Genomic DNA, 14767 nt, shown 5'->3' with positions numbered 1-14767 from the left:
TCCTCCTTTCCTGTCTGTGCCAATCCATGGCTGGTTGTGCCTGTAGGGCTGGACCTGGGAATGGGGAAAAGCAGCTGCCTCCCATCTAGTGGACTGGTAAGGAAGGATCCTCTTAGGTCCTCCTGTCTGAGGGATGCAGCAATTTTTAACAAAGATGACACGCAGATGAGGCTTGGCCCTTAGGCTTTTATCACCAGATGAAGGCCCTACATGTTTCACAGAGAGACCTGCAGCAGCAGCATGCACTCTTGACTTCATGCATTCCACTCTGAAAAGTGAGCTCTGTTATTCTTCCACCACTGATGAGAATGGTCAGAGCACAAGTATACAGTAGTACTTCCCCAGACTCCAGTGAATGAGGTCGCAAGAACTCCCTGAGTCAGAGGTATGTTACATACGACAGCTCTTGACAGCATTTTCAGCATGAGCTTCTCTATTGCCTGGCAATCATGATACCTTCTCAGCTCTTGGATAGCTAGTTTTCAGTGGCCATTATTGCTGTGTCTCTACATAGTAAGAGAGCAAGGGTAACAGGAGCAGTTAAGCTATCAGAATGCACAGAGGAAGGGAAAGAGTATCATCTGTCCATGCCACAGGGAGCTATAGATCTCTAGCAAATTTCTTAGTGATCAGACTGCTCTTTAGGACCCTCACATATCACTTGGTACTACTACTGTTCTCAGGCTCCCCCAGATTAAGTATTCTTCCTTCTACTCCCAGTTCTATCCCTCCCAAAATAGCTGCCCTTAGCCACTGCTCCCCATCCTGCACCCTCCCTGCTAGATTCCCATCCAATGACTCAAACTCTCCAACATTCCCCCATGCAGCTCCCTGTCCCGTTTGCTTTCTGCCCCATCTTCCACTACCAAGACGACTCTCAAGATGCCTGTCACAATTGTGTCAGGTGCTATTCATAAGAGACACTGGAGTATGAGGAAGGCTGGAGAGTTAGTAATCAATCACCGGTGAGTTTTGTGGGGTGTTATCTTTGAAGAAAGATCTAGGCTGGGCTCTTCAATCCATGTACTCAAAGCTCCCTGAAGACTGTAAAAGGAGCTATCCTGGTCCTTCCCTGTAGAGAAGTCCAGGATGATATAGAGCACAGGGGAAGAATATGAAGCTGTGCTGTATTTCTTCTCCCAAGAAAACAAAAAATATTTGGCAAAGCGATACAGAGGCATGACTAAGAGACCATGGCTTTGGCAAACAGGCTTCTGCCTGCTGGACCTATGAAACCACCTGTATCTTAACCAGGGCCCTATTGCTTTCCCTGTAGGGAAACACAAGAAACCTATACAGCATGTTCTGCGGATCATCATGTCCTGTAAAGTCTTCCAATAAAAATGGGCCATTAATGCTTCGGAAGAGTTGTGGTAAAGACAGAATTTGTGTGATGCTGTGTGGGCACTGTTTTGAAGTGAATAGGCACTCCTTCAACATCCAGTATCACTGGGCCAGGGCAGTTCCACACGTCTGACCCAGCAGCGGATTTGGCCAGAGACAGGGCAAAACTCACACAGCTTGCTCATAGTCTCTTAGAAAGAGCAGAACATCTCAAGGACAACTATCACCAAGAAGATATGAGAGGCCTCAGGATTTAACACTACCACCACCATGTGGATATTGTGAACCCCACAAGCAGGAAAGGCAGAATAGCAGCTGCTACCAGGAGGCACAGATGCCAGGAGTTCCTACAGTTAGATGCTTGCTAGAAGGTGCAGACGTTATGTGAATAGTCTAGACCAGGTAAGGATTCTCCTGAAAGATAATTTGTACCTGATTTCTTAAGTGATCACAAGATTTGAGCTGCAACTGATGCTCAACACCATGGCTTTTATGATGGAACATAGTTCAGCACAGGAAATATCCTTGAGAGCAGAAGACCATGCTCATGGGTATATTCATTACCTATGCAATAACACTGCACATATTGTTGCAGTGAGGTGTGTCGGAGGACTAAGGACAGCAAAACCTTCATCCACATCAAAATCTAACAGTGCTCCTGAGCTCTGTAAGCCTTGGCTTACATGTAGCCTTGGGCTTACATGAGCCTTGGGTTCAAATAAAGCAGTCTGAAGACACCTCAAGCTATTACTAGGGAATTAGATCTGCTTTCCTATGAAGATGCCCATGGATATAAATATATCTGCTAATGGAGGGGTAAATAGGGTTTGACTTCTGACTCCTGTCCTGGTTTCAGTTAGGACAGAGTTAATTTTCCTCCTAGTAGCTGGTAGGGTGCTATGTTTTGGATTAGGATGAGAAGAGTGCTGAGAACACGCTGATGTTTTACTTGTTGCAGAGCAGTGCTTACACCAAGCCAAAGACTTTTCAGCCTCTCGCTCTGCTCTGCCAGCGGGCAGGCTGGGGGTGCAACAGGAGCTGGGAGGGGTCAGACCCAGGACAGCTGACCCAAAGTGGCCAAAGGGGTATTCCATCCCATCTGACGTCTTGCTGAACAATACATAGGGGTGGCTAGCCAGGGTGGGGGGGCTGGCTGCTCAGGGTTAGGCTGGGCATCAGTCAGCAGGTGGTGAGCAACTGCATTGGGCATCACTTGTTTCATACACATCATTAGTAGTAGTACTGTTGATGTTGTTGTTATTGTTATTATTATAATTATTTTCCTGTCTTAATAAACTGTCTTTATCTCAACTCACGAGCTTCACTTTCCCATTTCTTTCCCCCATCCCAGAGAGGGAGGGGGGAGGGTGAGCAAATGGCTGTGTGGTGTTTAGCTGCCGGCCGGGTTAACCCACAACAACTCCATTCTGAGATCTTGTGTTTCCTTCTTGCCACAGGTAGAGCCAATTAACACCACATGATGGTCTGTGTGCCTGTAATCACGCCTCTCAGTCATGCCTCTGTACCAGTGGAGCATCAAAAGATGAGTAAAACCAAAATAATTTAGGCTATGGGGAGGGACTTTTTTATCAGGGAGTGTAGTGATAGGAGAAAGGGTAACTGCTTTAAACTAAAAGAGGATATTTGGATTAGATATTAGAAAGAAATTCTTCATGATGAGTGAGGGTGGTGAGGCAGCAGAACAGGTTGCCCAGGGAAGTTGTGGATGCCCCCATCCCTGGAAGTGCTCAAGGCTGGGCTGGATGGGGCTTTGGGCAACCTGATCCAGTGAAAGGAGACCCTGTCCATGGCAGGGGGGTTGGAACTAGGTGGTCTTTAAGATCCCTTCCAACCTTCCAAACCGTTCTATGATTCTGCTATTCTGTCTGGCAACAGTCAGGGTCAATGCTTGATTTTTGGAGGGGGGGGAAGCCCTAGCAAGGACGGAGCGACGCTGTACCATGGTGTTAAAGTCTCTTGTCAAGATATACCTGTCAGACCTGGGCTAAAGCTCCACTAAAATTTTGTGTCAGAGCAAATACAACACAGCCCCCAGCCTAGGGATAGAGCAGACAGAAGCCAGCACTGACAAGGCTGTATCAGTGTTTACTCACACCAGCTCTGTGGTAACACATGCTCTTACCACAACAGCTGGATCAGAAACCCACCACCAGCACCAGGATGCAGGAGCTTTCACTTGGAGGCAGCATGCGAGCTTGGGAAGAGGGTCAGGAGACTCAGCAGACTCTCCCCCACAGGAGGGAGAGGAGGTGACACATTAGGCAGGCTTGAGGTTAGAGGCAGCAGTGAGATCCATATCACTGGTGCAAACAGGAAGGGAAACTGGGGCCAGAGTTTTAAATGAAAGCAGGGGGAAGCACTCCAATGTGCCCTGCCAGCTCCACACTGCCCTCGGGCAGCCTTCCTCCTCTTCAGCCTATACTGACCCCTGCTACTGGGCAGGGAGCAGCTGTCAGCTGTGCCTCAGAACGTCCCTTCCCACACATCCTGCTACAGCACAGCTCTCCAAGGCTGTCCTACAAGGCTCTGGAGGGACACCAAGCCAGGGCAGTGCTGTCATATCACCCATATTACCTCGCTCCAGTACAGCCCTGACTATTGTGTACTGTCCCTGTGGGGACATGCTCACACGCTGCACTCAGGGAAAGGAGGAGACGTTAACAGTACCCACTGCCAGTCACAGGCTGCTAAAAGACAGGGAGACAACCAGCAATATTAAGCACTCTCAGAGAAGACCAAGGAGATGAAAAAAAGACCCTCAAAATCCAGCTTCAAAGACAGGAAAACATCTCCTGTCTGAGGAAGGGCAGGGAGCTGCATTTGTGCCTGCTGTCCCAAGAGCAGCGAGTCAGACCCCTTCCAGACCCTTCTGCCCTTCCCTGCATACCCACACTCACCGAGATGACCCGGTCTCCTACATGCAGGATCCCGTCCCGATGGGCTGCACCACCCTCTGCAATTCGTGAGATAAAGATCCCCTGAAAGACAATCAGAAAGGTCAGAGCAGCTTTGTACCTCCCCTCACCAGAGCTTTGCTTTCCAGAATCACTCCCTGACAGCAGGCAGGTCTCAGCTCTTTCCCCTTTGCAGAGCCCTCCCCTGCCCTGGCACTTCCTCTTCATTCCTCACTCAGCACAAACCCTTTTCTGCTTCTGGAGCCACCTGCAGCAAAGTCTTCATGTGGCCAAGAGCCCAGAATATGTCAAGAGGACACTGGCAGGATTAAATGTCACTGGGAGGAACTGTGAGCCTCAGCCCCACCTCCTTTTGAACTTCTCTCTTTCCCTGACTTAAGAGTAGATTCTGGCTCTCAGCAAGACACAGACTGCCTGGCTCAGCAGCTCAGAGTTCCTGGGCAGAGTTCCTATGCTGCCTCAAGCAGTGTAAGGAAGACCCCGTGCTGCTCCCTCATGCAGTGCCGAGAGTTGGGATTGAGCATCTTCCCTCCCAAGGAATCATTACTAACCGTGTCACCAGCCCGGTAGGGTGTGGAACCTTTGCCACCAGCAATGCTGAAGCCCAGACCCTTCTCATTGCGCATAAGGCAGGTGGAGTATCTCTCCGTGGGAGGTGTCCCCTCAGGCCGCTCTGGGAAGCGTAGGCCACCTCGCCTCTCACGAGGGCTGTAGTCATCCTCAGGGCGCAGCGGTGTGACGGTGATGGCATTCTCTGGCTCCACCATCCGCTCCCGCAGGACTGTCATGGAGACAGAGCTTCCCGATCCACGCAGAGCTTCCACTGCCACATGATGCTCAGCACAGTGCAAGGATACGCCATTCACCTGGGGACAAAAAGAGCCAGGCACAACCCTCCCTTTGTGGGGAGATCTTCCAACAGCCTACAAAGACAGCTCCAGTCTTAGCAGTCAGCATCCAACAAAAACACAGCTCATCTCCTAGTGCTGCAACCCTGTTCCAAGCAGACCTCACCTGCTACCCCACAAGGGAGCTTCCCTGTACTCACAAAGCATGTGCTGCCTAAATACATAATACAGTAGCTAGTGGGTAGGGCTCAAAGGGTTGTACTGAATGGGGTAAAATCATGCTGGCAGCCAGTCACTAGTGGGGTTCCACAGGGCTCCATTTTAGGGCCAGATCCCTTTAATGTTTTTATAAACGATCTGGATGCAGGACTCAAATGCATACTAAGCAAGTTTGCAGACAACATTGAATTAGGAGGAACTGTTGACTCCCTTGATGGCAGAGACGCCTTGCAGAGAGATCTGGACAAATTAGAAGGCTGGACAGTCACCAACTGCAAGAAATTTAGCTAAAGCAAGTGCTGGATTCTGCACCTGAGATGGGGCAACCCTGCATATATGCACAGACTGGGGGATGTGAGACTGGAGTGCAGCCCCACAGGAATAGATCTGGGGGTTCTAGTTGACAGCAAGTTGAGTATGAGTCAACAGTGTGCCCTGGCAGCCAAAAGTGCCAACTGATCCTGAGGTGCATCAGGCACGGCACTGCTAGCCAACTGAGGGAAGTGATTGTCTTACTCTACTCTGAGGTAGTGCAGCATCACCTTGAGTACTGTGTACAGTTTTGGGTGCCACAATATAAGAAGGACATAAACCTATTAGAGAGTGTCCAAATGAGGGTGATGCATCTAAAGGGGAAGACTGAAGTCACTTGGATTTTTCAGCCCTGAGAAGAGACTGAGGGGAGGTCTCATTGCAGCCTGCAGCTTCCTCATGAGGGGAGCAGAGAGGCAGGCACTGAGCTCTGCTCTCTGGTGACAGTGACAGGATCTGAGGGAACAGCATGGAGCTGTGACAGGAGAGGGTCAGGCTGGATATTAGGAAAAGGCTCTTCACTGCGAGCATGGTCGAGCACTGCAACAGGTTCCCCAGAGACATGGTCACGGCCCCAAGCCTGCTGGAGTTTAAGAAGCTTTGAACAATGCTCTCAGAGATATGGTTTGATTTTTGGGTGCTCCTGTGTGGACCCAGGAGTTGCACTTGATGATCCTTGTGGGTCTCTTCCAACTCAGGATTTTCTATGGTTCTGCAACGTCTCCAAGGTAGCTCCTGACAACCATAGGAGGGGCCCTTTCTATGAAGGGGAATTTTCTTCCACAGGAAGCCTCATCCTTCCCATCACCTCTACCATCTCCACAAGGCAGCAAACCCCATGCAGCTGACTCAAAGATAAATGGCAATGTTAATTAAACAACCTACTTTTTCAGCTAGGGGGGATTTTGTTTTCTCCTTGTGCAGCTCCAGATGCTTAATTTGGCTTACAGACTAGTGCAATGCACTTATGCATCAACCCACACCTCTCCATCCACTCTCTAGTCATTAGAAATATTAGCTAGGTTCTTACCTCCAGAAGCTTGTCCCCAACACGAACCCCTGCACGAGCTGCAGGTCCCTCTTCTGACACACGAGAAATAAAGATGCCCTGGAAAAACACTCTATGTTAAAAGAAGTGGAGTCCATTCCTCAACCATGTAAAGTGTGGAAGGAAAGTAGTCCACCCCATTCAACTTAAGGGAAAGAGGAAATCCCTTGCCAATCCCATACCCTGGCTGTGGGGACAAGACATCCACGTCACTCTGTTCAGGAGTTGGTGGAAAGGAGAAAAAAAAATCCCGTTCCAGGGCTACCCCACAGGTGACAAAAAGGAAAAGGGCAGGAAACAGTAATCCTTTTCCAATAGGTTGAGAACAACACAGCTGATGCTATCATGTGTGGAAGACAACCCTGTACTTTTCTCCTTTTAAGTCCTGTACATCAGGACACAAGTGGGAAAGAAACTGCTGCTCTCATTGCTGCTCTTGGTGGTCAGTAGCCTGAATGTTTGAGAAGTTGTGCTCCAGCCCCCGGCTCCTCGGCAGGTCAAGGGTTGCTCTCCACCTTGCTCTGTGAAAGCCCAGTCCAACGACCACAAAGCTCTTACATATGGAAATCCAATGTCCATCTACAGAGAACTAGTCCCTGAAAAGGGGGTGCTTCAATAATTATGCAGTCCAAGGTCTTACCTCATCGTCACCCTTATAGGGGGTGGAGCCCTTGCCCCCTGCGATGCTGATGCCCAGCCCCCCTGTCTGCCGCACGATAGTCAATGTCAGCTGGAAGCAGAATGAACACAGGTTACAAGTCAGTGCAGGCATGGAAGATGCCAAAAACATCTTGAAGAGCAAGAGATGACTACTTAAGAGAATAAGCACAAGAATATAGACTTTAACTGCATGCATCTACTCATGTATTTGTGTAAGCTGTGGTGTTGATGCCTCAAAGGGACCAAAGTTGCAATACATATAAACAAACCAGTTTTCATAGTTGGGTTCTGAACTATATCTCAAGACCAAGAGTTAGTTTGCCTGTATTGAACACACTGGAATGAGATGTCCACCACAAAGTAAATTGAGAAAGAGTAGAATAGGACTGGATAAGAAAACAGGGATAGCGTTCGTATCACAGCCCAGATCTACCACATAGCTCTCTTTGGGGTGCAATTCCATACAGCTACTGGGAGATTAAGGATCACCCTAATGTAACATGCAGTAACAAGAATGGCACACATTCCAGAATACACTGGGACAGATACTTGGCTTTACTCTGTTGATGGAAATCAATGTGTGATTCTGGAAAAGCCATCTGTCTTGTTCAGTGGCTCCTTCCTCTTCTCCCCTCTGCATGTGTAGGCTCAGGATTGTAGCTGTGCAATCCAGAAGCCTCTTCTTCCCATCTCCCATTTCCAAATACCAAATTAAGGCCCCTTGCAATAGCAAAACTCTCTGCAAACTTGAACTGAAATTGCCTATATTCAGGGCACTAGCATGAACTGTTTGTGTTGCCCCAAGTCATGAGAAGGAAGGTAAGGAGCATGTGGTAGGAATCGGAAAGGAATGGGATAGGCAGGGTTCCCTCGGGGATCTGTCAGGGCCAAGGACCAAGGAGCTGGTGATGCAAGTGATGGAAATGTATGCAGACTTCTGGAGAGAACCAAATTTACTGTCCTCCAGATGTCACTTCTCTGGAAACAAAGTCCAGAACAGAGAGCGGCTGCTGCAGAGGTTTCTAGCTTCAACATCAGATCCACTTGGCTTTGGCCAGGCCACAAGGCAGTCAACGAAGCAGGAGAGCCCTTCCTTAATGCCCTCCCTTCAAATATTCTTCATTTTCTACAGTGACAAAAGCAACAGCTTGTGGGGCCTTCACATTCTACTAAGATCAAAAACCCCAGGAAATGCAGAATTGGACTGAGGTTCTTTGCCATTTCCTTTATGCCCAGTCGATGCTATAGTAGAAAGGAGCCAGAATCTTCACAAGCTAACCCTGGATTCTAGACTGACCATACATACATTGTCTGTAGTGCAAGACCTGGAGACTGAGTTAAATCCAAGTACTGAAAGACATGGATTATTCAGATGAGACAAAAATGTGGTGGGCATAAAACAGCATTGTTTATCATTGATAGCACACTTTAAAACCGCTTACACATTACATAAACTCTTCTTGTGTGAAAAAGTCTATTAGGATCTAAGTGAAAACACTCACTTTATTCTCCAGTCTCACTGGATTTTGATAACGCTATAAAAGCTTTTATCTAATTTCATTAAAAATTGTCAATTTGTCTACAGAAAACTTGGTTCCCATATGTAGAATTCTAATGAGAGAATTCTAATAACAGGATCCAGATATTTCTGAATAAGATAGCTGATGATTTTGCTCAGTGACTGAATATGACAAGACTGCTGTTTTTGACTTGCTTTTGACAATGAACAGGGAATATATGATGTCACTGGTTGTCACTTTCAGTTTCATGCTAAGTTGATTGTTGAAACTAACTGAAAGATAAACCATAAAACAACAGATTTCACAAATTCACAGAAAACAGACCAAAAATATCAGGAAATCTGCCAGAAAAGTCAACTGTGCTAAGGGTTAAGAACTGCAGGTCTATCAATATAAAGTGAAAAAACAAAACACCAATGAGGAACCAAGTGTAACTAAACTTAAAAGATGCTGCTGGAACAACAGCAAATGGAGTTGCGTGGGACATAAATATATTTAGGCTAGAAAGATTTCCAACTCCCAAAGCAAGTAAGTTCTCCCATAAAATACTGTGGTAAGAAACCAAACTGGTGAATGTTTGTTTGAACTCTATGGAAAGACTATAATATTAATATGTACCTGACAAAAAAGAAGCCTTACAAAAAAGGTTCCAGTGGCCTATATGTATCTTTTAGTTTTACATTCAGTGCTAAGAAGATGATGAAGTGTCTAGAATGGAAGATGCATGAAGAGCAGATGAAATCACCTAGTTTGTTCAGCGCAGATAAGAGAAGGCTGAGGGGAGGCCTCATGGTGGCCTTCAGCTCCCTCACGAGGGGAGCGGAGGGGCAGGTGCTGAGCTCTTCTCTCTAGTGACAGTGACAGGACCCAAGGGAATGGCACGGAGCTGGGACAGGGGAGGGTCAGGCTGGATATTAGGAACAGGTTCATAACTTAGAGAGTGGTTGGGCTCTGGAACAGGTTCCCCAGGGACATGGTCATGGCCCCAAGCCTGCTGGAGTTTGAGAAGCCTTTGGACAATACTATCACACGTATAGTCTGACTTCTGGGTGCTCCTGTGTAGAGCCAAGAATTGGACCTTGAGGGTTCTTGTGGGATAGTCTATGACTTTATTTCATACAAAGGCTAAGACACTGGTTTTTGTACTGAAATACTAAATTATACCTTCCTAAAAGTGTAAGTGTTCTAGTGCTGCTTTGACTTTCATTCAAGAAAACATTTGTCCTAACAGCAGGGGATGGCACTGTGACTACCCCTGCACACTCTTGTCAATGACTTTTCTGTGTATTTATTTCTCTTCTTGCATTTGTACTCTTAGAACCACAGATCCACCCACCGCCCAACAGTGGTTCATCTCAGACTTAACAACAGATCTGTGATATTCCCCATCTAGAAACATGCTGCTCATCTGATTCTGGCTCCTTACAGCGGCAGAACAGGCAAACGTTCATTAAATGGGCAACATATCTGGTGTTTCTTCCTAGTTCCTTCCAGACAGGCAAGCGTGCATGCCCTCAGTGGAAATGTGCTGCTTGGACAGGAGTAAAGTGGGAAAATGGCAAAGGCCACCACTTCAGCCTAAAGCTGGCATTTCCCTGAACTGGAGACTAGGGAAAAAAAAACATTTATCATACTGATTGCACCTAAGTAAAAACCAACAGTTACACTTTCCTCCCCTCTCCTCTACCTCCCTCAGTCTCATCTGTGTTTCTGCCTCTAAGTCTCTGGGGAACACAATCAAACAAAGGCAAGAGTTGGTAGGGCTGATTGATAGGGCTTTAAACTAGATTTGAAGGAGGAAAGGGACAAAACTGGGTCTGCCAGTGATAAGCTATGGGACTGCATGCCAAAAACTGAGGGACTGTATGCTAGCAAGACCCTTCATTCAGTCTGCGCCACGAGGGGCTGGGTTCAATGAAGCACATCTGAAATGCTTCTACACAAATGCACGCAGCATGAGAAACAAGCAAGAGGAGCTAGAAGCCCTAGTCCAGTTCCACAGCTATGACACTGTTGTCATAAGTGAAACCTGTTGGGAAGAGGTCTGTGACTGTGTGTTACAATGGATGGTTACAGGCTCTTCAAAAAGAATAGGCAGGGCAGGCAAAGTGGGAGGGTGGCACTCTATGTAACGGGGCACTGGACTACGCAGAGTTTGCGGTTGGCAACAATGCAGTTGATAGGCTCTGGGTAAGGATTAACATACAAACAAATATAAAGGAGATATCATTGCAGGAGTCTACTACAGACCACCTGGCCAGGATGACAATGACACTGATGAATTATTCCTTAAGGAACTGAGAGAGACTTCTAGATTGGCTGTCCTTGTCCTTATGGGGGACTTCAGGACTTCAACCTGCCAGATGTCAACTTGGGAATATCACATAGCTGAGACAAAAAGGTCCAGGAGATTCCTGAAGCACCTCGATGGGCTAAAGCTGCGACAGGGGAGGTTTAGGTTGGATATTGGGAAGAACTTCTTCACCAAAAGTGTTGTTAGGCATTGGAATAGGCTGCCCAGGGAAGTGGTTCAGTCACCATCCCTGAAGGTCTTTAAAAGACATTTAGATGTAGAGCTTAGTGATATTGTTTAGTGGAGGACGTTAGTGTTAGGTCAGAGGTTGGACTGGGTGATCTTAGAGGTCTCTTTGAACCCAGATGATTCAGTGGTTGATAATAACTTAGTACTTGTACTAAGAGAGCTGACTAGGAAAGGTGCCCTCTAGGACCTGTTGCTTGTAAACAGGGAGGGTCTTGTGTGTGAAGTGGCAATAGGTGGTCACCTTGGCCATAGTGACCACGAAGTCGTTGAGTTTAAAATCTTTGGAGATAGGAGGAAAACTGCCACCAAACTTCAACTTTGGACTGGGGGAAAGCAGACTTCAGACAGCTCAGTTAGTGAGGTCCCCTGGAAAGTGCTTTTAAACACACTGGGGTCCAATGTTACTGGTCATTTTTTAAGTACCACCTCCTAAGAGCACAGGAACAGGGAATTCCAAAATGTTGGAAGTCGAGCAGGACGGGCAGGCTGGCCTGGCTAAGCAGGGATCTTCTTCAAGTGCTTAGGCAGAAAAAGAAAGCATACAGTCACCGGAACCAAGGTTGGGTGACGTGGGAGAACTACGCAGAATCACAGAATGGTTGAGGTTGGAAGGGACCTCTGGAGATCATCTAGTTCAACTCCGCTGCTGAGCACAATCACCTAGGGCACATTACACAGGATGGCACTCAGTCGGGTTTCGAGTATCTCCTAAAAAGGAGGCTCCACAACCTCTCTGAGCAACCTGTTCCAGTGCTCTGTTCACCTTCACAATAAATAAATGTTTCCTCATATTCAGCCAGAACTTCCTATGCTTCAGTTTGTGCCCATTGCATCTTGTCTTGTCACTGGACACCACTGAAAAGAGTCCAGCCCCATCCTCTTGACACACTCCCTTCAGATAGTTGTACGCATTGATCAGATCCCCTTCTCAGTTTCCTCTTCTCCAGGCTAAGCAGGCCCAGCTCCCTCAGCCTGTCCTTGTACAATAAGTGCTCTAAACCCCTAATCATCTTTGTAGTCCTCCTGGACTCACTCCAGGAGCTCCACATCCCTCTTGTACTGGGGAACCCAGTCTCCTGGACACAATACTCCAGGAGAGGTGTCACCAGCGCTAAGTAGAAGGGCAGGATCACCTCCCTCGACCTGCTGACAGCACTCTTCCCAATGCACCCCAGGATACTGTTGGCCTTCTTGGCCACAAGGGCACGTTGCTGGCTCACGGTTAACCTGCTGTCCACCAGGACTCCCAGGTTCTTCTCTCTACAGGGCTGCCCTCCAGCAGGTCAGCTCCCAGCCTTTACAGGTGCATGGGGTTGTTCTGCCCAAGATGCAGAACCTTGCATTTGCCTTTGCTGAACTTCATGAGGTCCCTTCACTGCCCAGTGCTCCAGCTTGTCCAGGTATGGATGGCAGCACAGCCCTCTGCGGGGTTACAGGGATTCTTCTCACCTTTGTAGGGAGAGAATTTGTGCAGGCAAGGCTCAATGAGAGTTGAAGCTGGAAAGCAGTGTGTGGGACAATAAAAAAGGCTTTTTAAAGTATGGTAACAGGAAAAGGAGGACCAGAGCAAACATTGGTCTGATACTTGATGAGGATGGTCACCTAACAAACAGGGACACAGACAAAGCAGAGATGTTTAATGCATTTTTCACCTCTGTCTTCAACACCAGTGATGGGCTCTGGTACCCCAGCTGCCCTGAATGGGAGGACCGTGACTGCAGGAACGATAAACTCCGAGTCAACCCCAAACTTGTGCGGGATTTGCTGCTCCACCTTGGTGCATATAAGTCCACGGGGCCTGATGGGATTAATCCCAGGGTACTGAGAGAGCTGGCTGATGTCATTGCACAACCTCTCTCATTTATTTTTTAATGGTCTTAGGAATCTGGAGAGGTCCCAACTGACTGGAAGCTGGCAAATGTGGTCCCAATTTTCAAGAAGGGCAAGAAAGAAGATCCTGGCAATTACAGGCCTGTAAGTAATACTCAGTGCCTGGTAAAATTATGGAGAAGATTATTCTAGGAGTTATCAAAAAACACATGAAGGACAATACAGACAGTGGATGTAGCCAACATGAATTCACAAATTAATTTGCTTTTATGATAAGATCACCTATCCAGATGATCAAAAGAAGCTGGCCAATGTAATCTTTCTGGATTTCAGTAAAGCTTCCAATTCTGTCTCTCAGAGTATCTTTCTGGACAAAATGACCAAAATACAGTTAGATAAGAGCATAATAAGACGGTGAAGGGTCTGGAGGGGAAGACATATGAGGAGTGACTGAAGTCACTTGGATTGTTCAGCCTGGAGAAGACTGAGGGGAGACCTCGCAGTGGTCTACAGCTTCCTCACAAGGGGGAGCGGAGGGGCAGGTGCTGATCTCTTCTCTCTGATGACCAGCAATAGGACCCAAGGAAACAGCTTGAAGCTGTGACCGGGGCGGTACAGGCTGGATATTACAAACAGGCTCTTCACTGGGAGGGTGGTCAGGCACTGGAACAGGCTCCCCAGGGAAGTGGTCACGGCACCGAGCCTGCTGGAATTTAAGAGGCATTTGGGCAATGCTCTCAGACATGTGGTCAGATATTTTGGGTGGTCCTTTGGGAACCTAGGAGTTGAACTCAATGATCCTTGTGAGTCCCTTCCAACTTGGAATATTTTCTGATTCTAAGGACTGGTTCGAATCTAACCTGTTTTTCATAGATTTTTGATATAGCAATCTTTTAACAGATTCTCTTGATCCTCTGAGATATTCCAAATTGCATTGAGTAAATGTATACCTTTCTAGAGAAACTAGAAGCATTGCTCTCTAGCAGACAGGGATATCTGAATATTGCCCAACAGACTAGGAACAGTATTTAGTGCTGTGTCCTACAAACTGCCAACTAAGGATTTTTGCAACTTGTTATTGGCAGGGGCACAGCAGATACAGAGGGAGAAATCTAGACATTTACAGGGTTCAGCAGACCAAGTATGGAACTGCTGCTCTTCAGAGCCTGTTGAAAGACCAAGTTGTTCCTCCAGACATGCCCAAAGGAGTGAGGGTTTAAGGGCTTTATTTCCAGAAGGCAGCAAGTTTCTGCATGCATAGACATCTTTTTATAGCATGCTATACGTTCAGAGGCAGTGTCTGATCCCTGGATTTACTCCACTTGAAACTTTAGATGAGACTGGGTTGTCAACAGTGACTTGGAAAAGGCAAATATTCAATAAATACTTCTGATCTGTATTTAGATAGAAATAAGATAATGCATACATATCACGTAAATCACATTTCACTCCAACACGAGCTCAAGAATCCATTAAATATAATCAAAACGAATAATCACTTAAAAAAT

The 14767-nt window shown here is 47.1% G+C and overlaps 1 protein-coding gene across 17 annotated transcripts in view; it reads right to left on the bottom strand.

Annotated features, from left to right (window-relative positions):
* The window catches only part of SCRIB (scribble planar cell polarity protein), a 116625-nt gene that overhangs the window by 53757 nt on the left and 48101 nt on the right, over positions 1 to 14767 (bottom strand). For all 17 annotated transcript variants that reach the window (XM_032180973.1, XM_032180981.1, XM_032180985.1 and 14 more), the window contains 4 exons: positions 7348 to 7437; positions 6690 to 6767; positions 4832 to 5146; positions 4263 to 4343 (listed from right to left, as the gene is read on the bottom strand). In XM_032180973.1, coding sequence (XP_032036864.1) covers positions 4263 to 4343; positions 4832 to 5146; positions 6690 to 6767; positions 7348 to 7437 — 564 coding nt within the window. The remainder of the gene's footprint in view (positions 1 to 4262; positions 4344 to 4831; positions 5147 to 6689; positions 6768 to 7347; positions 7438 to 14767) is intronic.

Source organism: Aythya fuligula, chromosome 2 (assembly GCF_009819795.1).
Source record: "Aythya fuligula isolate bAytFul2 chromosome 2, bAytFul2.pri, whole genome shotgun sequence".
NCBI classification, from domain to species: Eukaryota; Metazoa; Chordata; class Aves; order Anseriformes; family Anatidae; genus Aythya; species Aythya fuligula.
This window is presented reverse-complemented; position numbering and strand designations above follow the sequence as displayed.